Here is a 25,467-nt window from a genome sequence, read left to right as displayed (position 1 = left end):
CTTATGTCCCTCCAAAATACATAAGTTTTTTTAATAACGAGGTTGAATAAGGATTAGTATATCATAGTATAACCTAATTATATGTTTTATTGCGCATATAAAATTGCTTGGACTTAATAAGACACAATCTCACTTCAAATTCCTTAATTCATATTCATAATTTTAAAACTTTTTTTAACAGGCAACTTTGTTGAACTCATCGGCAGTAGTTCTGCCAGCCTCGCAAGTGTTAAGTTAAAACACAGATAGTATCTGTAAACATTTATTTTTTTATTTTTTATGCTATGCTATGCCTTTTATGAAAAAAGTGAATAAAACGCAAGGAGCCTTAACAATTTTTATTTAGCCTTTTTTAGCTTTTTTTTTTCGTCAATCTAGTATCCTTTCTGGAAAAGTTCTAGCAACACTGTATAGAACAGATATGAGATTGTATCGCAACTAGTGCAGAAACAATACATATAATCCAACATAGCATATAATAAAACCTTAATCATTGCGAATCATTGCATACATATGAGAACCGTTCTCCTGAAAACATTTCATAGAATTTCGCATTCTTTATTTAACTACAGTTTGAAGCAACCAAAATTTAAATTAGTTTATATCAAACTTCGGTCACAATTTATATGAATTAATCGGGGATTGCCCGTATTGCTTTAAATGTATGAACTTTTATTTCAAGCAATTTTTAATTTTATAATTTATTTAATAATTTGGGTCACAAAATTATTCAATTTCGTCAGTACTTTCACGCATATGTAACGTTATACTCTCAAGTTTGTGATACATTTCACAATTCACTAATCTCCATGCTAAGCTGAATATTTACCAGAATACATAATATCATCCCACACCACACCAGTTCATAGTAGCTTCTTCAAATGGCAGCAGAATATTCTCATCTTGTGTAACATTTTACTTACAGTCATATTTATATTTAAATTTTTATAGATGTCGAGGAAGGTGTACTCTTACCATCGCCAACCCGCGAAAAATTAATGCCAGCTATAACCAAACGTGAATCAGAATCACAACGTGGAAGTCCCAAGAAAACAGCTGCCTCAAGGCACGGTTCACCACAAAAAGGCAGTCCACAAAAGGGCAGTCCCAAGAAGGTGATCAAAAGTAAGTACAATTACTTCACTTAATATAAAACCTCGGGCACAGTAAAATCAATAAGAAAACAAGCAAACAAAAATTCAAACAAAACACACTAAAGTACTAAAAAAATGTATATGTGCTCCTCCAAACTAATATAGCGCACACCATGTTCCAAAAGAAAGCAAATACAAAAAAATAGAATTGTGGTAATGAGAATTGAAACACCAAATGTGCAAGTCCTGACTTCCACAAAACTTGCAAAAATAAAAACACGCATTTATTACTAATTATTTAACAACAATCACATGCATTGTGGATAAGACAGATGTGATAACTTCTGCATAGACGCCAAGTTTACAAATAGAACCGATTACCTGATTTTTAATTGACTAGCGTGGTCTCATTTTGCATCTCTTTCTATCATCCGCTGATGATAACCGGCCCTACATTCGTAGAAAAATGCCGTTCTAAAATCCAGCACCACCGAACTCAATTCAAGCTTTTCATGGTCTTACTTTTTTGTTCTTGAAAAACGAACGGCCTGTTCTCAAAACAACAATCTTGTTCTTGAACTGATAACCATTTTCTTGAAAAAAGAACGGCTGGTCTTAAAATATGGACAAATATTCTACTAATGAGAACAATGTTCTTAAATTGGCACAAGCTATCAAGCACTCAACGAATGTTCTTAATTTTGAACTTGTTTAGTTCGTTTTAGACCGATTTTTTCTCTGAGGGTATGCGCCGCTATATTGAACATCCTGTGAGGCAGTTGACGGATAAGATATCACACTTGTTTTATCCACAATGATCACATATAGAAATTGAAATACAAAGCCTTTATTGTATTTTTGTTTTTAATTTTTACTTTTTTCTGTCAAAACCCCTTTACACAATTTACGATTATGTACGAATGATCAGAATTATATTATATGTATCGATTTTACGATAGGATTTGGGCTCAGGAAAAGAAGTTCCACTACGCATACCCAAAAAAATAATTTTCGAGCCTGCGAAATTAAATTTTTTTTTTTTGACTTTCTTTCGACTTTGATTTTTAAGGTTTTTTCATGACCTACTACAAAAATTTTCATTTGATTGTAAAATTTTCATGTATACCCTGTCGGAACCAAAAATGTCCGCTGAAAACGTTGCCGATAATATTTTTTTTTTAAAAAACTGTTATCGACAACGCTTTTCGCTGACATTTTTGCATCGGACAGGGTATACATATGAAATTTTTTTAGTAGGTCATGAAAAAAACCTTCAAAATCAAAGTCGAAAAAAAGTAAAAAAAAAAGAAACTCCGCAGGCTCGAAAATTATTTTTTTGGGTATGCGTAGTGGAACTTTTTCTCCTGAGCCCAAATCATATCGAAAAATCGATGGTGCGATATCGTTTAACTTTCGTCCTTACAAATCGACCCACCCTAATGTTTAGTTTGTTTTATTTTAAAGATTTCTTACTCCAAATTTTGAAAATCATCTTTTTTTGCTCCTTTTCGCTCTTATTTATTTTGCACTTCTACTATAATTATTACCATTTATATTGCAATGTTCGCTGTTTTAGTTGCGCAAAAGTTATTAATTTTTTTTATTTAAAATGTTTGCTATGTTTACTTAAAAAAGCGTTTGCAATTCTCAAAATAATAATGGAGTAAAATATGCAAGCAAAACTAATTATTCGCAATAATCAATTTTAAACTTTTATTGTGCTCGCTTGTTTTCTTTTTGCACCGTATTAAAGATATACAAACATACATTTCTACTGTATTGTTTTATTTATATATTTTTTGTTTTGTTTTAACATAGATACAAACGTATAAAAATATTTATATTCAAGCTAAACATATGTATATCTAGCTTTGTTAATAGGCAAATACAGCCCTGAACACCTCAAGTACCCATGGTTGAATAGAAATTCTATGGGAAAGGTGAAATAATTAAAAAATATACATATATTTATTTTTAAGAAATTATGAGTTCAATGAACATGTCTTTTTTCTACTATGAAACGATTCAGATTAGGCTATTCGTAACAAAAAAAAAAAAAAACAAAACCAAACCAAGTTTAGTGACGCAAAACAACAGACATAATTTTAATATTTTCTTAAACATTTCTTTATAAATGCGCAAATCCATCGTCACTGCATTTCACGTAGCGAAATATCTAAATCTTTATATTAGATTCCATGCATGTCTGCCAGCAAAGTTCAGTAGAAAATTGTGGAATTTGTGCAATCGATTTATGTTTGAATTGCCGTAGAAATTGTAACCGATGACAACGCAACATGAAGGGAAACAACTTTTGCTAGGAAATTTTGCTTTCGAGTTTTAAATAACTTTCCGATAACCTAGAGACATTCAATTTCAAACAGCGCACGACAGCATAATATTGTAATATTTAGAATAAACTAAAATTTCTACACATTTTCCAACTGTATTCGAGAAAACGACAAATATACTTGAGAAACGGATAATTATGTTTGAGAAAAAGTAGATCTGTTTGAGAAAAAGGCAGATGTGTTTGCAGAAAGAGCAAATATATTTGAGAATTTATTAATTATAAGGGAGTTCAGAGTTTTGTGTATTTGACGTTGGAAACGTTGCTTCAGCAAATATAAGCTACGGATCGTGAGCAACTTTTTTCATTTTAAATTTTTTCTTTGCACTTTTTTGTTTTGTTTTGACGGCTGATGATTTGATATCCAATATTGAAAAAATAAATTACGGTTTTTGATATTGTGTTTTAACAAGGACGTAGCAAATGCACAGACGTGTAAAAAATATGCTACGGAAATTTGCAATGTAATGATGTTAGGCCCTTTGCACAAAATACTGAACTTCCTTAATGCTTTTGATTTTTTTCTGAAGAACATTTGCCCTTTTCTCAATACGAGTTGCACTTTTCTCAAATTCATTTGCCCGTGTCTCAAATATATGTGTCCTTTTCTCACATTTGCCCGTTTTTTAAAAGCATTTGTCCTTTTCTCAAATTTGTTTGGCCATTTCCCAAATGCATTCGCTCTATTCTTGAATTAATTTGCGCATTTCTCAAAAACTTTTGCCCGGTACTCAAATAACTTCGCCCTTTTCTCAAAAAAAGTTGGAAAAGTTGTAGAAGAGGCATATAACGGCATAAATGGAAATATCTCCAAAATCTTTTTAGAGCATGTGAAATCTTGCCAACGATTTTTATGTAATTTCTGATTGAAATTTGAAACCTTACCATAGCTGAGACCACCATGACAATGCAATGATATTCAGAAATCCATTCAGAGCATTTATAATCCTATGATTGATATTTGAGGAAGTTCCTATTGAGCGAGAAACCTCAAACGTACACATTGAGCTTGACACCGCAACAATACAATAAATTAAGAAAAAATGCCGCTTTGTGACGAACGGGTCGAGTTAATTAGAAAATTCATACGAGATTTGTAATTTTGGTAGTCGTGTTTAAGTTACTTCTCTGTAAGCTGATATTTAAAACTTGTTTCAGTGTTTAACATATGTGGCAAAGAGTTTCTCTAGGTGTCGCACAGATCGAGATATTGGAATGGAAAGTTGCGACTAATTTTTGATAAATATCTAATTGAGCTATAAATTTACTTAAATTTTTATGTAAACCCAGAGGCTTGAAATTTTGGAAGCATTTTGTAAGCCAATATTTTTACAATAGAAATATGGGTCGAGGTATTATAACTACACACTTAAAACTTCATACATAGCCCAGTGCACCGAAGCAACGCGACCAAGGGGGAAAAATAAAAAAAGAGATAAAAAATGTTAAACAAATATTAAACACTTATTTTATATACATATGTGGATGAAATCGTAGGAGATAATTCGTACTTAAATACAGACATAATGTTAATTAAATTTTTTTCGGTTTTTGTTCTCGATATTTTAAGAAAGAACTTCTTTAAATTTTGTAAATCAAACTACTCTGCCGAAAAAAAACTAGCAAAAATAAGTAAGCGTGCAGTTAATTTTTTAACGGGCATAAATAAAATATCCCATGGTGTGTCAACTATAAAAATTTAGTTCGTAAACTTGTTGTCGAGTCATGAAACGTTGCCAGAGAATTAAACACCGTTCACTACATTTAGATTGTCATTCCGTACAGGGGTGACCAGCTATGATAATTTTTTGGTTTTCGCTGTAGAAAAATGTTTAGCTCTTTTCAAAGAAAATAGGCAAATAATAATGCGCACTAGTTTAGTTTACTTGTCTGACACCTACTTATACGAGTAGTAAACGCGTGGCTAGCCTATTTTCCTGCAGGGTATGCAAATCAATCTCAAAGCATGCAAATCAAGCTCATAAAGCAATGTGAGCATGTCTCGCTAATTAAATACAGATAATAATATTGATAAAATAGTGAACAGTGGGAGTACTGCTTATAAAAGCAATGCTATCATCCCAATGTTACTAAGCTTTTGGAGCGCGCCTATGATTATTCCACACACTAAGGATTAAAAAGCATATAGAATAAGTACCTAAGTGATTAATAAAGCAATAGCAACAAAAAAGCAACACTTACAGCCTGATTCTAATGTGGTAACAACTTTCTTCACCACGGCAACTTTCTTCATGTGGTAACTTTTGTACCCTTTTGATATTCTGCCCACGAAAGTAGCCGGATAATTGTTTACCCATTAAAATAGATGGTAAATTCGATGTAACCACACAAAAGCTGTTGTTTAGAAAAAGGCAATACTGAAAAATAAAGAATTATGAGCGCAAATAAGTAAACATAATAGTAAAAAAGTGTTGCCTCTTGCTATACATATTTGTTTCCATGTACTTTCACAGTATATATTACAATATAGCTATGTAAAAACGTATGCATGTATGTACATATATACACATCGTCACGTTTATTCGTTAACCTCGTATCTACGAGTGACACATTTTCGGTAAAGCCATGGCGGAACCATACACGGTGGCAGCATGGTGACATATCTACAAACATAAATAAAAATTCCATGTACCTCGTTTTTGTAAATTCGATGGACAAATGTCAAAATCGTAATGCGCCGGAAGTTGATGTATCAAATTAAATAAAAAAAGTTTATATTCAGCTGTCCCATGCTGCCACCTTGTATCGTTTAGCCATGGGTAAAGCGAAGAAAACGAACTATTAAATTTCACCACAGACACTGGTGAGTTTTTCGGTGATGACAGCGTTACCACTTTGGCCAGAATCGCGAATAAAACAACTGGTAACGATTTTCGGTTACATAATGTTCTGGGTACTATTTTACCGGTAACGCTAAGAATCGGGCCGTTAGAGGCCAATTGTAAAGCGAGCAGCGAGACATTCATAAAGCATGAATTTTGGAGAATTCGATTTCAATATTCAGCTCCCGAGAAGCGAGCTGATGAAAAAGTGAAATTCAGAAACATGTCCGTTTGTACACTTTGTACTTTTTCTCTAATATCAGTCACCAAAACAATTGTATAAAGCAATCTCCTTAATTAAATTCAGACAATCTCAAAAATCGAAAATTCGAAAAAAATGTACAAAAATTTCGAAATATTAATCTGGAGTTCTCTGAGTTTTTTAACTACGCAGTTTTGTGGCCCAATAAATTTAAGTCTGACAAAGTATAACTTATAATTCTCTCAGTTCTCCCAATTTTCGCATTTTTTCTGTTTTTGTATATTCTTCCATACCAACGAAGCATGACCGTCGAATGTTTTCGAGTACGCTGAGACTTCGGCCTTTTGCTTGTATGTGAAGAACACTAACTGTTTTATTGTTTTTTGCTGGGGAACATTTATTCTCGACCATGTGTTTCGCGAAGTTAGACTCGGGTATAATGTTAAAAAAAAAATAAATAAATGTAAGGTTATCTCGCCGAAGAGATCTAAGGCCGAGCTTCTCTTCTAATTTGCGTCGTGCTCCTCTTGATTTTCCCTACAAATTGGCCGGACAGGACCTACATGTTTTATGCCGACTACAAACGGCATCTGCAAGGCAGATGAGTTTTCACTTAGAGCTTTTCATGGCAGAAATACACCCGGAGCGCTTGCCAAACACTGCCGAGGGCGACCCCGCTTAGAAAAATTTTCTTCTAATTTAAAAAGCTTATTTCTAAAATATTGATGTTACTTTGCCCGGGGTGCGAACCCAGGGCATACGGTGTGGTAGGCGGAGCACGCTACCATCCCACCACGGGTATAATGTTTGGATTCTGTATTTTTTGTTGTAATCTCTAATATGTTCTCTGAACCTCGTTCTTATTTGCCGTCCTGTTTGTCCTATGTAACCGCAGGTAAGCTTGTATACGCCGTGGCTGCTAAACAGATCCTCTGAGTTAGTGTTAGTTCTTACTTTTCACTCTAGATTATTTGATTTTTTGAATGCTGTGTTAATGTTGTAATTTTTAAAGAAGTTTGCCAATATATATGTTGCTTTTCCGGTATATGTCATAGTCGTCCAGCTATTATTTTCCTTTTCATTATTTCTTTTTGGTTCTCCATTTGTTCTTCTGAGCTTATCTACTAGTGCTTTTTTATATCCGTTGTTTGCAGCGATATTTTATAGGACCTCAAGTTCTCTATTATATGCCTCTAGTGTAAGAGGTGTTCTTTCAGGTCTATGTATCAAGTGCCTTAATGCTGCATTTTTATGCTGTTGGGGGTGATTTGAGGTATTATTGTGTCGGTGGCCGTTAGCTTTCTATATATATAATCACGGATTTTTACCTACCCAAGCCAGCCACACAAATCGATTGGTAAACCACCCTCGGTTCTGAATGAACACACAGCACATACACATAACTAAATATACACAAGCATCAATTTTGACAATACCTGCTCATGTACCTACGAACTATAAATACAGGACAAACGACAACAACAGATCAGAACGGGAATCGACTCTGATGATGGCATAACGCCGAAACCGGTTTGTCTCAAAACCAAATTTGACAAGGGATGATGGAAAATCGTTCCAATATACAAGCATAACTTTATTTTTAACATGGAAAAAAACATTGCGAATTTCGAGAGACCTATAAATAGTATTTTGTTAGACTAAAATTAATTGGGCCACAAAACTGCATGCTCATAAAAATTCAGAGAGCTCAAAATACAAATTTCGAAACTTTCTAGAAATTTTCCGAAAACGTTTATGAGCTTGGTTTGTTTGGTTACAAAATTCATAGAAGCTTTTCTTCCTTTTTTTATGTACCATTAAGTAAAATACATTAACATTGTCAATAAAAGGGCTCCAAGAATTGAAAGCAATGTAGCTCGCTTGAAAATTACTCAAAATAGGCACTCAGTACCAAAATAATAAAGACTAGTGCAAAAAGTAATTTACTAGCTACATCTGGAATATACATATATATGTGTGTGATTGTCATTGTCTTTGTTCACTTATCAAAAGTAATTGCTAAAATACCATTATCTAACTTTCACTAACACTCTCTCACTCTCGCTCTGTTGTATATGTAAAATATGTGTGTAAAATAAAATGTAAAGCTCTACTCTGTATGTGTTTCATCACATTAATTACAAACAAATATTTCATTGTTTCAAAAGCAAACAAAAATATCACAAATTTCAAACATGCAAATTATTTAGAAAGAAAAACCCATACAATTTCGCTACTCTCATTATGCTTGAACAAAAAAAAAATATATATATATATAAACAAAAAATTCCTCTATATCACAAATTTCACCAAATCAAAAACAAAATTCATACAAAAAATGACTAACAACAACAACAGCGCGTTCACAATCAGTTGGTCCGGCTGAGCATATCTCACCTAAACGTCAACTACGTTCTGCCAGCACAGCGCCTAACTCACGGCTAACAGCAGCCGGTAAGAAGACACCCACAGTGCCTCATTGTGCAACATCGACTGGGAGTGGAATAGTCGTCGAACGTAAGCCACGCCCATGTAAGTAGACGTTGTTGTAAAGCAATTACCGTTAGCATTTATGTCTGTAAAATTGCATTTCGAATTGCCGAGCATCAATTCTGTATGCCATACAATTCAGTTTTTTTTTTGTATTTTTGTTATTGTTAATTATTCAAATTTTATGCTCAGTTACTTTTTGGAAGTAAATAGATATAAATACATAATTCGATGTTTTGTTGTTAAATGCATTTTATTTATGTACATTTTATATAAGTTATGCATATTTTAAATATATATTTTTAATTAGTTATCCTTTTTTCATTTTTTTGAAGAAAAATGGTTTTTTTTTGTCCTTTTGGCTTCTTATTCATTCATTTCGTATTCATTATTTCCCATATGTCATTTCATAATTCAGATATTTTTAATTTCGTTACAACTTCATTACATTTCACGCCTGTAGAAATTTATGTCGTTTGCAAATTAGGTTTGCCCCTTAAAATATGTGTACACACTAACGACATTTCGTACAATTTTGAAAAATACTCAATCAGTCAATAATTGATTGTAATCTTATAAACAAAGTTTAAGAAATTATTTTGAATAAAAACTATATATACATATAATTAATAATGTTTTTCAATTAGAGTTGTGCCTTCCTGCGATTAATCGAAAAATTTAGTAAATCAATTTCTGAACTAATCGATTAATTGATTAGTCACACCATTCAGAAATCTCGACTAATACGAGCATATTTCCATTTTTATTTATCCAAAAAAGAATTAGGTTCTTAATTGATTAGTGAAATGTTGTGTTTAATCAAAAGCTTATATAATACATTGTGTTAATTCCATAGTTGGGGGTAGTGCAAAAAATTTTGATTACATTGAACTCTCATTAGCATTATACTATATTGAAAAAATATGAGTGTGTATCATTTTTTAATCATTATGGTGATAATGTGGCCTTTTTCCACTACGAATAAAAAAATTTATTGCAGTTATTTTATTTTTTCACTATCACTCAGTAGAGTGAATAACAAAAAATGTCATTATTGGAAGTTTTCTATGCCTCTGCTCGAATGAGTTAAGAAAAATTTGCGTGTAATAAGCTGAAGCTAAAAATATTTTCACTCTCAGCTTCTTAATTTTAGTGAACAAATTTTCAGCTTCATTACCACTATACACGAGTGGCTAAAATTTTTGCATTACCTTTCAACTGTAAGTGAAGTTTGGTGCATTACGCATTACTCCCATCTCTAGTTAATTATGTGACTACTCTATGAACATTTAATACATGATCAATATTTAACAGTTTAAATACCCTCCTCTTCTATGTTGTATATTAGTTTGTATATACATAAGTGTAATCGTTACAATTTCGAGTTACAGCACGTCGTTTTTTATAATAATTCAACTGTTATATGTCGGAATCTGCCTTCTTCCTATAACTGTTAATTGTTATGTCCACATGCATAAAAGGTAAAAAAACCCCACTTTAACTCAGATAATCAAGTCTGGGCAAATGCTCAATTGCTCTTTATGCATGAGGTCATTTGTGTATAGATTTTAAATATAAAAAAGTTGGTTTAGTTTGCGTTTTTGTTTTCCTAATCTAGTTAAATGTCTATGAAATAAACAAGATATGTTCATTAAAAAAAATTTAGTTTTAGACAAAATCTGTTCCCTTGGTATGATTGTTGAATAGTTTGACATGAAATTATTACATTAATGCCATATTTTTATTTTGATGTTACTCGCATTGAACTTATATGATTATTTTGTTAATATGTATCTGAAGGAAACACAAAAGTATAAGTATCATATGGTGCTGTTACTTGTTTAGCAACTGGTACAATAAAAAACATAAAAAATAGCTAAACTGTTAAAAATCTGAGCCTAAATTGTCAATCATTCATCGGCTTAAGCGCTTTTCAAAACTTTTTTCTACAGAATTCGAAACCTCTCAATTTACTACTGTGTTTTTTTTAAATTTTATTTAGTTTCAATTTAAAATTTATTTAAACAATAAAAAATAACTTACCGTTCTGCAACTGGGCCTAAGTCTAAAATATTAAAACCGTTTTAAAACAAAATTAAAAAAGTTTCATAAATCTAAAAATAGAAACTTTTAAAACAAACCCCAAAAGTTTAAACTTGGTGCTAAAAGTTGAAAAATAATACCATTTCATTTATAAGAAGTGCTGCAAGTCATAGATTCTTTTTTGAAACATTTTGTTATACACTTGAAGTGATATCAAACGATTTATTAGCCATATGTAACAGTTTAGTAGGTAAAGCAAGCAACTAGAATCCATGGCACTACGCATCGGTTCGAACCGCCTACTAGATTTTTTTAGACCTGCAGTCGCGCATCCTCTAGTTACAAATCAAAACACAGTTTGGCGTACTCATTTTCAGGAAGATCGGTATAGTCTATGTTTGAAACCAAATTTGGTTTGGTCACAAGTGTAGCACAAAATAGTCTTAGATTTAAACCCTAAGCATAAGTGGAGAATTGCTGCGCACCTCCAACATCAAAGTTTTAGAAACAAGTTTTTTCAATTAGAAGAATATTTTTCTAAGCAAAGTCGCCCCTCGGCAGTGTTTGCCAAGCCTTTCGAGTGTATTTCTGCCATGAAAAGCTCTCAGTGAAAACTCACCTGTCTTACAGATGTCGTTTGGCATCGGCGCAAAACATGTACGAGCCGTCCGGGCAATTTGGATTAAACGGAGCACGATGCAAATTGGAAGAGAAGCTCGGCCTTTAGTCTCTTCGGAGGTTATCGCGCCTTACATTTATTTTTCTGTTTTAAATAAATTGAATATTAAGTGCGTTTGACAAATATTTTCCATTCTTTATACAAGTCTTTGACACAAATAGCTCCTTAGAGCTGCCAAATAAATATAACTGCACGTGTGTCTACAAAGTAATCAAGCAACAGCAAGCAAAACTGGCGGTGCTTCAGGCGAAATTGCTGTACATGTAATTAGGGCATTAGGCTCAAACTTTTAACAGTATATCATCAGCCATCGTCCAGAGTGTTATCTAGCTCCGTATTACGCTCAATTCTTACGGGAATGCTCAGGATCAGTGGGAGACTTGAGAAGCAGAGGTCGTGATATTTATGTGCACACGAGTTGTGATAGGCAGACGCCGCTGTTGTGTCCCATTGACACATATAACTAAAGGCCATAAAGCGGCAACTATTTTTGAAAAACTAGAGTTAATAAGGCCAGTGTTGTCAAACAAAAGACAAGAAATTATAAAATTATCTGGCTCAAATCGTTATTGTTGCATTTACATGCAAAATTATTTATCTGGCTCCGGATACGGGATGATGGCTATTAATCCCAAAGCGAAATGAAAATATTAATTTTTGTTAAAGGATATTTTGCATTAAAAAGAGTTGGCAAACACGGAGTGTGGGTTTGGTGAATACGTAGTGTCATAGGGATGGCTTTACTTACTTCCATGGTTCAATTATATGGTTGGCTCATCTGTAAAGCAACAAAATATGTCTGTTCAAATTGTCAAAATCTGTGTATTGGTGTTAGTGCGAATTATATGGAATGGAAACATAAAACTTAGCAGTTTTTGTATGTATAAGAAAATGTTGCCAATATGTTGGTTTCATTTTGACTTTGCCATCTCCTTTTGACAATCTTTTCGGCCATGCAATGAAATAAATAAAATCAGCTGATGAGATGAGCCAACCATATAATTGAACCATGCTTACTTCACAGTGTCCCTGTTAAATAACGTAATACTCCCGAATAGAATTATTTAGTACATTTAATTAGAGTTCAATAGGTGGAAAAATAATAAAAGAAATGTATTATTTGATTTTACATTACTTACTTACTTACTTAATTGGCGCTTAACCGTCTAAACGGTTATGGCCGCCCAACAAGGCGCGCCAGTCGCTCCTTCGCTCCGCCAACCGGCGCCAATTGGTCACACCAAGGGAGTCTATATCGCCCTCCACCTGGTCCTTCCAACGGAGTGGGGGCCGTCCTCTACATCTGCTCCCATAGGCGGGTTCCGATAGCAACTCTTTCTTGGCCGGAGCATCATATTTCATTCGCATAACATGGCCTAGCCAGCGCAGCCGCTGCATTTTAATTCGCTGGACTATGTTGATGTCTGCGTATAGCTCGTACAGCTCATCATTAAATCTTCTTCGGTACTCGCTATCGCCAAGGCGTAGAGGTCCATAAATCTTTCGAAGAACTTTTCTCTCAAACACTCCCAAAGCCGCTTCATCTGCTGTTGTCATGGTCCATGCTTCTGCCCCATATGGCAGGACGGGTACGATAAGTGACTTGTAGAGTATGATTTTCGTTCGCCGAGAGAGGACTTAACTTTACAATTGCCTACCTTGTCCAAAGTAGCATTTATTGGCAAGATTCATTCTTCGCTGGATTTCAGTGCTGATGTTGTTGCTAGTGTTGATACTGGTTCCCAAATAAACGAAGTCTTTTACTATTTCGAAATTATCTCTGCCAACAGTAGCGTGGTTGACAAGGCGCGTATGCGCTGACTCTTTGCTCAATGACAGCAGGTACTTCGTTTTGTCCTCATTCACCATCAAACCCATCTTTACCGCTTCTTTTTCCAGTTTGGAGTAAGCAGAACTAATAGCGCGGGTGTTTAGGCCGATGATATCAATGTCATCAGCATATGCCAGTAATTGCAAGCTTTTATAGAATATTGTTCCAGTGCGGTTAATTTTACATTAAATGGATAATTAATTCAATATTCCTCAGCGTTCGAATATGTTGCTTTGTCGACGACCCGAATAAGGTTCCCTTCTCGTGAAGTATATATGTATATTATTATTATTAGTGGTTGCCAAGTACCATTACGTCTTTAGGGTTGCCAGGTAACAATAGTATAAGAGTTAAATACCTTGGTTGGTTAAAACACGAGAAATTTGGGCAAACATGAATTTTGCGACCTTTGACTGTGATTTTATAGAAAATTGTACTTACGTTCAACTAGCAGATGTGCATGCCTTTATAGTACCGGTTTAGAGTTCGACGTTTTTTTCATTTTTTTTTTCCAATTTCTTGTGTAAATTAAATTGAATAATTATACCTTTCATGAAAATGAAATGGTATATTAATTTCGTCACGAAACCCAAAATTGTAAGTCCTTAAAGGAAAATAGATAGACCCACCATTAAGTATACCGAAATAATCAGAAAAATGAAGAGCTGAGTTGATTTAGCCATGTCCGTCTGTCTGTTTGTATGCAAACTAGTCCCTCGATTTTCGAGATATCTTGATAAAATTTGGTGAGCGGGTGTACTTGGGTGTCCGATTAGACATTTGTCGGAACCGGCTCGATCGGACCACTATAGCATATATCCTCCATACAACCTATTTTTCAGAAAAAGAGGATTTTTGCATATCTTACTCAATTTAACAGATTGGAGCTTCAAACTTCACCATATAATTTCGTATATTGCACATATTGTTGCCTGAAAAAATTGATGAGATCGGCAGTATATATAATATATATCACCCACAACCGATTGTTCAGATAAGAAACTTTTCGTAATTACTGCCCTATTTTAAGAGCTAGAGGCTTCAAATTTCAACGAATGCTTACGCATATAGCATATATTGTTGTCTGGAGAAATCATAAAGATCGGTGGTATATATAGTATATATATGGTGGTATATATAGTATATATCTCATACAACCGATTGTTCAGATAAGAAACTTTAAGGGATTTCTGCCCCATTTTAACAGCTAGAAGCTTCACATTTCACCAAATGCTTACGTATATAGCATATATTGTTGTCCGAAAAAATCATAGAAATCGGTGTTATATATATTATATACACCATGTAAACTGTAACTTTTGCCCCTGTTTTACGGCTAGAAGCTACAAAATTCATCAGATTTCATCAAATAGTTACGTTTACGTCATATATTGTTGAAATACGTGATTCGTAGTCATAGTTTTTACACGCATACCACAAAAGCCAGAAACTTTGCATCCTTACACAAAGTACCTACTTGTTTTTTATTTTATATTTATCTTAAAAATCGTTTAGGTATGTAGATCTGTTCACTATATATTTCTTATCTTATACATCCGATTATTCGGAGATTACGAACAGGATACGATTATTGTTCAGCCCCATTCATGAAAGGTATGAAGTCTTCGGCACAGTCCCGTTCTTACTTGTTTTAATTAGTGTAGAAATAACGAAAAATTAGCCTTATGGATGAGAGAACAATTTGAACAATACTCCTTCGGTATCTATAGATACTTAGTCTGGAGAAAACATTTTTTTCTGCTGGGACAACTTATGTTGAGATATTCACGAAGTTTGTTTTGCCAAAAGCTACACTTTATATGCTAACATGGTTTGACTATAACTTAGTACAGGAGTCTAGCTTAAAGACAGCGACGCATTGGGGGCCATTAGAGTCAGCTGCTGACAATATTTTACAAAATAGGTTCATTTTCACCATGTCCGGTTAAAAGATACCGGCACTTCAATTGATAGCAATAGTTCGGTTAGCTGTGAAAAGTGCCGCTTAGTTTTAAATGGAAATGAAAATACACCTTTGAAATTTGTGTCAGCGCTCTTGCACCACGTCAGTAGATACGTGTTCCTTGTGGCGCTCAGACCATCGTACACAAAAGTAATGAACCTTTTCTAAAAGTATCAGCTCATGTTTTATACAAAATTTAAAACAATTTTGCATAAAGTTTCAATAATTTGTAATAGTAAAGTTAAGTCATATTCACTAAAAATTAAAAAAAATATTTAATAAAATGAAAGATAAACAACAATTATTTAACAATTTTTGTTGTTATATCGGCCTACTGATTTGTAAGATCGCGGGTTCGAATTATTTAAACCCGGTATAGGTCTCACGAAAACCTATAAAAAAATTCTAAAAATTAAATCCCTTACCTGCAATATTTACCATATATAGGTAATTATTGGATTGTGCTGCTTACGCTATACAGTATACATGTAAAGTTTATGTGAAAATACATTATTGTATATGTATATATATCCATATATAAAACGCATTGTGATTTCACTGAAGGCAGCTTACTGCGCCCTTTTCAAATGCCTCAGTCATCCACCCATAAAGAACCAACAGGGCAACAGTACTGCAAGTAGCTAACAATTTGTGCGTTATTTTTTTTTGTAGTTTTATTATCAGTTGTTGTTATCTATTTTGTAGCCTTTCTCCTTGTTTCGTGTGGAAATTTTAATTCTTTTTAGTTTAATATATTTATTTGTTTATATATTTATATTTTTTGTTTAAATTATTATTTGTAGTACATATTACTTTTCGTACATTTATTCTAGCAAATTTTCATAGAACAGATCAGTAAACAAAAAATTTATTTATTTTTTTCATTAATTTCAATTTTCATCGCGAAAAAAAATACACAAAACAAAATCAAATAATTTTGTAGCCACCCTATCCACCACATTCCATTCACGAACGAAAAGCAGCTCCGTACCACCTCCAAGTGGCAGAACTCAAACAGTTTCTGCTGCTACAGCTACCACTACTACAACAACGGCGAGAGCGACAGCAGCAACAAAACAGCAACAACAATCAAATCAATCAAACAAATTAACAAACGAATTTCAAAAATCGAAACAATTATGCAAAAATTATGCCGCCACCTCATATGGCATGCCATTGCTGCGTAAAAAAGATAAAGACAAAACAAATTTGATAAGCGCTAAAGTGCGTCCAAAATCTACTGGCGCCACATTGACAGCTAATGAAAAACAGAAAAAACCCGCAAAACTAGAAAGGCCGCTTTCAGCCACAGAGGCTAATCTATTACCAACGCCAGCAAGAAGTACAAAAGTAGCCAATGAAAAAGCGATAGGAAAATCAACAAATGAAATGAAATCTAAAGAAGTTACGAAAACAGCAGAGCCCACCAAAAAACAAATTACCACCGAAGAAGCTGAGCCACTAAAACCAAAGACTGCCGAAGCGCCAATTAAATCTTTCGATCCTATGACGGCTAGCGTTTTTGGTCAGCTACCAAGTGTTGCTGATCCAATAAACACAAATGTTTCGAGCCAAGCTCCCACTGAGAAAAAGGTAGATGTAATGTCTGCAAGCATTATAGATCAATCAAGTAGTGAACTAGCGGTTGAGCCAATGGCCACAAGCATCGCAGGACAATTATCTAGTGAAAGAAGTGTTGATCCCATGGCCTTTAGCATCTCTGCTCAATTACCCAGCAATAAAGTTGTTGATCCAGTGGTAAAACGCGTCGTAGACCAGTATGCCGGCGTTCATCCACTCAACGCAAGAATTTTTGCTCAATTGCCCAGCACTAAAGTTGTAGATCCAATGACCACAAGCAACGCAGGTCAATTACCTAGCACTAAAATTTTTGATCCAATGACCGAAAGCATTTCTGCTGAATTGCCCAACACAAAAATTGTTGATCCCATGATCGTTAGCACTTTTGCTCAATTACCCAGCACTAAAGCTGTAGATCCTATGACCACAAGCATCGCAGGTCATTTACCCGGAACTAAAACTTTTGATCCCATGACCGCAAGCATTTCTGCTCAATTACCAAGCACTAGAATTGTAGATCCAATGACGACAAGTATTTCCGCTCAATTAACAAAAGATAAAATAGCTGCGGATCCCATGATTATGAGCGTATTTGGAGAATTGCCTGTAACTGGTTCGGGTGGCAATGATTTAGTTAAAAGAGGCGTTAGCGTTGGTGGTAGTGGCAGCGGAGGTGGTGGTGGTGGTGCTCTTAGTGGTGGTGTTGGTGGTATTGGTGATCATGGTAATGGTGAAACGGTGAGAACCGCTGAGCCAGCAATAAGCAAAAATCTCACCTTGACTGGCTTGACGGCGCCATATACGCGGGATATTAGAAAATTGGGCGACGAAAGTGAGTAAATTAAGCATTTGTTGAAACTAACATAACAACTACCGGAATAAGTATATGTATATACAAACATACATATATTCATATATACATATATATGTATTTAAGAATGTGTGTATGTTTATAAAAAAATTATTCATACTAACTTTAGTTTGGTTTTGTAAAATAATTAACAACGAAAATAATTAAACTAATATAATATTCGATGTTTGTAATCACAAAAAATAATGAATAATATATATAAAATAATCCTACTTTTTTTGTGTTTGTGTGTGCGTAGATGTTTAAATATTGTTGTCGTTGTACAAATGCATATAAGCGCATAATGTTTATTTATTGTTAAATTAGTAAATGATTAAACAACACCAGTTTATTTATAATGCAATGTTTTTTAATGGATGTAAATATTTATAAGACGACACACGTACATAAATATCCGCGTTGAAAGTACAAAATGAGTTAATCAAGCTTTTAAGGTATAAAACAAAATGAATGCATAACATTTGCCGTGAAACAATATTCTAATTTTTTTCTTTACTGTGAAGAAATTAAGTATAATAATTTTGTATCATCCTCAAGATGGACGGCGTACTGTGTGGGAGCGATAGAAGAAAGGATAGGAAAGGCAAGCTAAGAAGTGGAAATATGTGGAACCTTGTGCTGAACCTAGATTGTGTGTTATTTATTTGTTATCAAAGAGCAACAGCTTGTTATCGATAGCAATCGTTAAGGAAAAGTTATAGACGCGTTATAGGCGTGTTATCCGTTTCTGTTGGTTTGTTATACATTTGTTTACGATTTTTTAACGGCGTGTTATCAACGAGGTATGTGAGGTATGTATATTAGGGTGGGCCGATTTGTATGGACGAAAGTTAACCGATATCGCGTCATCGATTTTTCGATAGGATTTGGGCTCGGGAAAAAAAGTTCTACTATGCATACCCAAACAAGTAATTTTAGAGCCTGCGAAATTTCATTTTCTTTTTACTTTTTTTCGACTTCGATTTTTAAGGTTTTTTCGTGACCTATCGGACAGGGTATACATGAAAATTTTACAAGCAAATGAAACTTTTTTTAGTAGGTCATGAAAAAAACCTTAAAAATCAAAGTCGAAAAAGAGTAAAAAAAATGAAATTTCACAGGCTCGAAAATTATTTTTTTGGGTATGCGTAGTGGAACTTTTTTTCCTGAGCCGAAATCATATCGAATAATCGATGGCGCGATATCGGTTAATAAATCGACCCAGTATAATATATATACAAGCAATAGAATGGTAGTCGAAGTGCTATAAAATTGTAATGGACAACAAACGTCATCGATGAGTCATCGATTTTTATAGTAAAGTTATTGACGAATTATTGGATTTATATCGAAAAATTATCCAATAAATTTCGAAAATTTATCGATTATTCGTTATAGAAAGTTATCGATTTGCTACTGAAGTGGTATCCATTCGTTATCGACGAATTATAGGTGTCTTATGCCTTTTATTATTGGTTTGTAATCGGTTTGATAAAGACTGTTAGCGGCCTGTTAAAGGCCGTTTCTTTTCCACGAGCTATGGTTGGAAAAGTTAGCGATTTGTTATCAATGAGTTGTAGTTTCGTTATCTAAATATTATCGACAATGCTATAAAAATATTATTGACAACTCATGGGTTTTGAATCAAAGAAATACCGATAAAAAAAGAGTACCGACAAAATTCGGAAAAGATCCTATGCGAATAGTTGCTGGCGTTACGGAGGGAACACATTATCACAAACATAAACAGAAACACGATATGTTACCCATAACCATAATCCCCAAACAGGTTGAAGAAGCCATCAATAAAGCCAAGCCAATGCTGAAAAACCTTGGCGCTGAGGGAACAAACTATCTAACGGAAGTTATCAACTTGTCGTTGAAATCCTTTGTCATTCCCGAACAATGGAAAATTGCAAGAATAAGTCCATCACCAAAGCCTGAAAAACCAGCCAACGAAGGCGAGTCATATCGACTGATATCACTCCTTTTGCAAGTAGCGATGATATTGGAACGCGTTCTGCTTGCTAATCACTGCGAATTTCCGCCAAGCCACTCATTGGCATGGCTTCCGAAAAATGTATATATGTCACTACCACCGCGCTAAATGCTTAATGAGGAAAAAAACTCATCACAGGACAGTGCGCGTGGCACGCGACCGGTCAGAAGTGTTTGACACAGTCAACCACGGCACGCTGTTCCAAGACATTGAGGAAGGGGTGAACCAACTTGTCTAGAAATTTCTGAATGATCGGTAAGCGTCGGTTCAACTCAGGAACTTAATATCAAAGCTAGTAGAATTAAACAGGACGTACCATCCCCGCTTCTGTTTAGTTCTTATATATCAAAGCTCCGTTTTCCACCAGAAGGAGTTACAAGTATTTTCTGTAAAATAATGGCAACGAGATCTGGCCCGCCAATAGATGAATTAGTTTCTAGAATAAACAGCTGTGTTGCCAGTATTTCTAGTATCTTCAACTCGCGAAAGGAACAGATGGCGCAAATATTGGAATTTTAATTCAGAATTGTTTTATTGATGATGTCGAGGTGGATGGAAATTCAAGCACCATAATAGAAGTTTGATGATAGATTTTATTATTAAATTACAATTTATTTACACTTTCTCATAGTTGAAAAAAAAAAATAATTGCATTATTGACTATCTATTACCTGCCAATTCGTATGCGTTAAAATTTAATTACGGTCACGGAAAACTCCGCCGGTGTACCTTAAATAGGATAATTTCTTGTCTGGTATAAAAACTCCACAACCTTTAATAACTTTTGCTTCTATGACAATAGATCGAACATGTTCCATTACGTAAATAACTCCCTTTTATTAACTTTTTCGAAGTACTACTGATACAAACAAGAATTTTTGTTATGTTTAGCATAAAAGGAAAAAACGAGTTGCTGCACCGAGGAAATTATCTTACGTTAACTATGTGGTAAGCTACTAACCAGTTCTACTTGGGTTCCAAAACTCTGATGGCTTTTCGACAGGGCTTTCTAAAACTCTCACACACAATATATATCTCGTAAACTTGTTAAGATATTTAAAAAATTTAAAAAAAGTGTTAAAGCCCTTATCAGAAGATTTTTTTTTTTACATCCATATTGTGAAAATACACTCCAGTGGCGTAGTGAGAGGGGGCGGGGTGGCTGGAGGTTGTTCCTTCCGCAGAATGTGAAATTTTTCGCGTTATGAAAAGTGTACTCGATCGTCTCCAACAAGAAATACAAGATTTACACTATTAAATGACCTTAATTTTAGATTTGGCTTTGTTTCTCCAAACTTGCGGGAGTTACTTCAAATACTCTTGACTATCTCGGTATCAATTGCTAGCAGCAGCTAATTAAAACTGGTTTTGACATATTTACGATTAACGTTGCGGCAAGGTCGCCTAAGTGACCTAACATTATTAAGTATGGAAAAGAAAAATGATAAATTTTGATGATATAAATTCCTTAAACTTAAGTTAGATATCATCTGGTGCAACAACGAAAGTTGCACTCATTTCTATGCAGTGGTTTCTAAGTGATGCGGCTACAAGCATACAAACAGACAGAGTGCAGGGGGTCCAAAAAGCATCTCTCCTATCAATTTTTCTGAAATATCTTCAATTTACAGACATCGACCTGTTAGAATTTTATTTTATGCATAGATGATGTCGGAATGAATGGGGTTTCGAACACCATAGTAGAACTTTGTTGATAGGTTTGAATCGTTAAACTTTCAATTCATCATTCATTTCCTGTAGTGGAAAAAAAAAATAATATTTTAATGATCTTCGGGAAATTCCTGATAATTATTTTGCACCTTCTGCTATCGTTCGCATCGCTGAACTGTCGAATAAATAACTCAAATATTCAGTGTAGCAATATTTCCTTTATTAAGACTACTTTGGGAGTAGTACTTCATAATACGCGCGTACTTTGCTTAAAAAGTGTTGAAATCAAACTGATTAGTTATTCCTCAGCTTTCGCTGCTTTTATGCAGTATGTTGCCTCGTTCGCATATCTCTTCTAATCTCTCAACTTTTCACGAATATACCTTCCGGAACTTGGTTATTTAGCTATATGCCTGTTTATGTGTGAGTAACAACTTCAGCTCTTAGCTGACGACTACGTATGTATGTTTATGTGAAATAATCTCTTTGCTTCAAGCTGCTGTTTGTGTGTGTGGAATATTCTGCGTTGCCTTCTACGTAAGTGTGGCTGCCTGCTTTAATGTGTACATGTGCATAAGTGCGACTGTTTGCTTTTTTGTTGTTGTGATTATTTACTTAAATAATAATTATGTACTAACATCATAGTGTTGTTGATCATGTCGGGTTAAACGGGATTACGAGCACCATAATATGAGTTTGTTGATTGGTTATCGTAATAGTTGTCGATTTTTATAAATATAGCAATCCCAAATATCCTTAATGAAGCTAGTGAATTTCCTATGCAGATGTTGTAAAAATATATAAATATTTACGTTGGTAGCTCACAAAAAAAAGTATGTGTATATATGTAGATATATTTGCGTAGTTTAAATATGCTGAATTCCGCTTTGTAGCTATAATTAAATTAGTAAATTAATTAACCGTTTTATATGTATCAAGCTTTTACATTTACGCAAATCCTATTAGAAAGCTCTACCTAATAAAAATTTTATTTTTTATTTAAACTCTTTTAAAGTACTCAACAAGTGGTCTGTTTTAACGTGGCATATTTTAGATTATCCAAGTTAGAGTCGAGCGATAAAACTAGTCGTTAGATAAAGAACAAAACTTTAGAAAATATGAGACTTAACGCAAAAATAATTTAAAAATAAACTTTACAGAAGTTCAAAAATGATTAAAACTAAAGAATTGATAACAAATAATCGCTGCCTTTATCAGTCACCTACTCACAGTTACACACGCTTACATTAAACTCATAAAGTTAAGTCAGTTGCATTTTTTAAGTCAATTTTCAATTGTTCTCTTATTCTATTCAGTTAAGAAATCAGTTATATTTTGCGCATACATGCATATATATGTAAATACTTTATATATACTAAATATTTATAAAATAAATTTTTTATATATTCTCCACAGTTATCCTTCTCTATGCTGCATGTCCAAAACTTACTATTAAAAAAAAAAAAATAAAAAAATTATATATTAAACTATTTTATCGACACAATTAATGCTACCAAATATTCAAATCTGCCTGTGTGCTTTTATGCATTCTTTTTAACGCCGCTCTTTTAAAGGCTTCCTTTTAACCTCCTTTTCGCGATTGGCGTAATTTAAGTCTTCTTAAATGAGTTTCCGTTTCTTTGATTTTTCTGACTTCATTTTTTTTTTCGATCTTCAATTCATTAACCGTTTTTTAGTTTGTCGTGCTTTTTTCTTTTAACTTAAAGTCTTAATTCGTTAACGAAATGCAAAGCTTTGTACTGCTTTGAATGGCCTAACATTTATTTATTTATAAAATTTTTTTGTTTAAAGTAAAATCTTTTGTTTGATACTCTAAAATACATACATAATTTTTACAAAAGCGGCAATTTTATATAATTTGGGTAAAACTATCTGTCCAATATCAAATTACTAACCGCAAATCTAAATCCAGAAGAAATTTTACTTTCGATGAGCTATGCAAAAAAAAAAAAAAAAATAAATAAAATATTATACTACGAATTAACCACATATTTGTTAAAATTGAAAATTGCAAGTTTGAATTTATAAAAAATTAAATAAATATGACCTCATTTTGTACATTTTTGATACTAAAAACCTTCTCTTCTCACTTTCTGCTTTAAAATTTTTACGCACGCTTATATTTTAGACGACGCCGAGGATGGTCATGAGACCGCTATTTCCGTGTCAAGTTGCAGCCCTCAACCAGCGCCTGAAATACCGGATGAGCCTATTGTTAAATCGCCACCGGAGCCTACACGTGTTAAATCGCCAGAACAAATTTTGATGCGCTCACCCGATCCGGTCAATTGGACTGTGCCATTGGATACAGGGAAAACATTTACCGTTACACAGAATGTTAAAGAAGGTGAGCGATATTTTTGGCAAATTCTTGCATCTCCATAAGATTTTGTTTAATGCTAAATGCATAAGAAAAATAGTTGGAGTATGGTACAAGAAGTGCCTAAATTAGCACCAAATCAAAACTAGATTTTACCCGCGCTCCGAAAGAAATATGTAAAATAATTCAACAAAAATAAGTTTAAGTCTTCTATGAGATATTGAAATTTTATACAGCCGGGGCCCTTTCCACCTAATATAAAATAAATGGAGCAAGTTTAATCTAAATAAGTTGAACTGTTTCCGTGATAAAAAAGGATATATAGAGAATATAATAAGGTGACAACCCACTTTGTGAAATACTTCCGTTTGATACCCATTCTTCAAGTAGGTAACATTGCTGACGTATCCTTACATCCTACAACCTAAGAATGTATTGCAAAATCAGTGCACCAATTTTCATCCAAATCGGTTCAGCCGTTTCAGAGATTGTACTGGTTATACGAAAGAATTTTTATGTATATAATAAGACTAAGTCGCAACCACAGATGGTAACCTTACCTAACTGACCTAATAACTATAAATTTCTTTTGCAATACAAAGTAAGATAGGTAAGGTTGAACTGGCCGGTCAATACAGATTTCACATGAACTGAAGATGTTATGTTATGGAATAACTTTGTCCGTTCGTTCGCCTTCGAGTGCAACTACCGTTACATATCGCTGGATATAGGCACGATTTTTCGTTAATCTCTGACCGCTTTACTTGAGAGATTCGCAAACCTTCGGAAATTTATACGACCTTCACGTACGTGTTGCGTGAGCGCTGCTACAGATATTCAGCAACGCAAGCAGTGAACGAGTTCTCGCTTGTACTTGAATCAGTAAACATCTGACGCTAGTAGACCACTTACTGTTTTTAAACGGTTTTATTTAGCTTGACTTGACAGGCCGGCTGGGCGGTCGGCACGAATTTTGTAATTGAAATTTAAGTAACTTCCCGATAACCTACAAACTTGAAACTTAGAATATAATTCAGAATCCGATGATCGTATCTGTGGTCCGATTTGGCTCATATTTGGAACACATACAGGAATAGAAAGCGACCTATGAAAATCGCCGCTAGTTGGCGCAAGGATCGAGATGTTAAAAAAATCGTATTTGTGGTCCGATTTGGCTCATATTTGGAACACATATTACATACAGAAATAGAAATCGCTTTATGAAAAAAAAATCTCGCTAAGTGCGGTAAGGATCGAGATATTAAAAATACTCGTATCTGTGGTCCGACTTGGCTCATATCTGGAACAAGTATTACATACAGTCCGGTAGAAGTAACATCAAAATACTTTGGGGTTAGAGGACTTAGATTGTAACAAATTGTCAGGAAAGAGTCTTTGTAATAATGAGTCACTAACTGAACTAAATAGAATGAGAATATAGTATATATAGGCAATTAAGACAAAAAACTTGAAAATAAATAATTAAAAAAAATGTTTAAATTAAACGCTTTTATTGAAAACAATATTTAC

The 25,467-nt window shown here is 33.9% G+C and overlaps 1 protein-coding gene across 12 annotated transcripts in view; it reads left to right on the top strand.

Moving 5' to 3' along the window:
* LOC137250282 (mucin-5AC) overlaps positions 1-25,467 on the top strand; it is a 153,021-nt gene that overhangs the window by 114,334 nt on the left and 13,220 nt on the right. For 8 of the 12 annotated variants that reach the window (XM_067782859.1, XM_067782841.1, XM_067782850.1 and 5 more), the window contains exons 10-13: positions 952-1,125; positions 8,848-9,021; positions 16,439-17,908; positions 23,746-23,964. In XM_067782859.1, the coding sequence (XP_067638960.1) occupies positions 952-1,125; positions 8,848-9,021; positions 16,439-17,908; positions 23,746-23,964 (2,037 nt within the window). The remainder of the gene's footprint in view (positions 1-951; positions 1,126-8,847; positions 9,022-16,438; positions 17,909-23,745; positions 23,965-25,467) is intronic. The other 4 variants (XM_067782867.1, XM_067782887.1, XM_067782877.1 and 1 more) reach the window with 2 other exon arrangements.

This window comes from Eurosta solidaginis, chromosome 1 (assembly GCF_040869045.1).
Source record: "Eurosta solidaginis isolate ZX-2024a chromosome 1, ASM4086904v1, whole genome shotgun sequence".
NCBI classification, from domain to species: Eukaryota; Metazoa; Arthropoda; class Insecta; order Diptera; family Tephritidae; genus Eurosta; species Eurosta solidaginis.
Note: the sequence above shows the minus strand (reverse complement) of the source record. Positions and strands in the feature narration are given on the sequence as shown.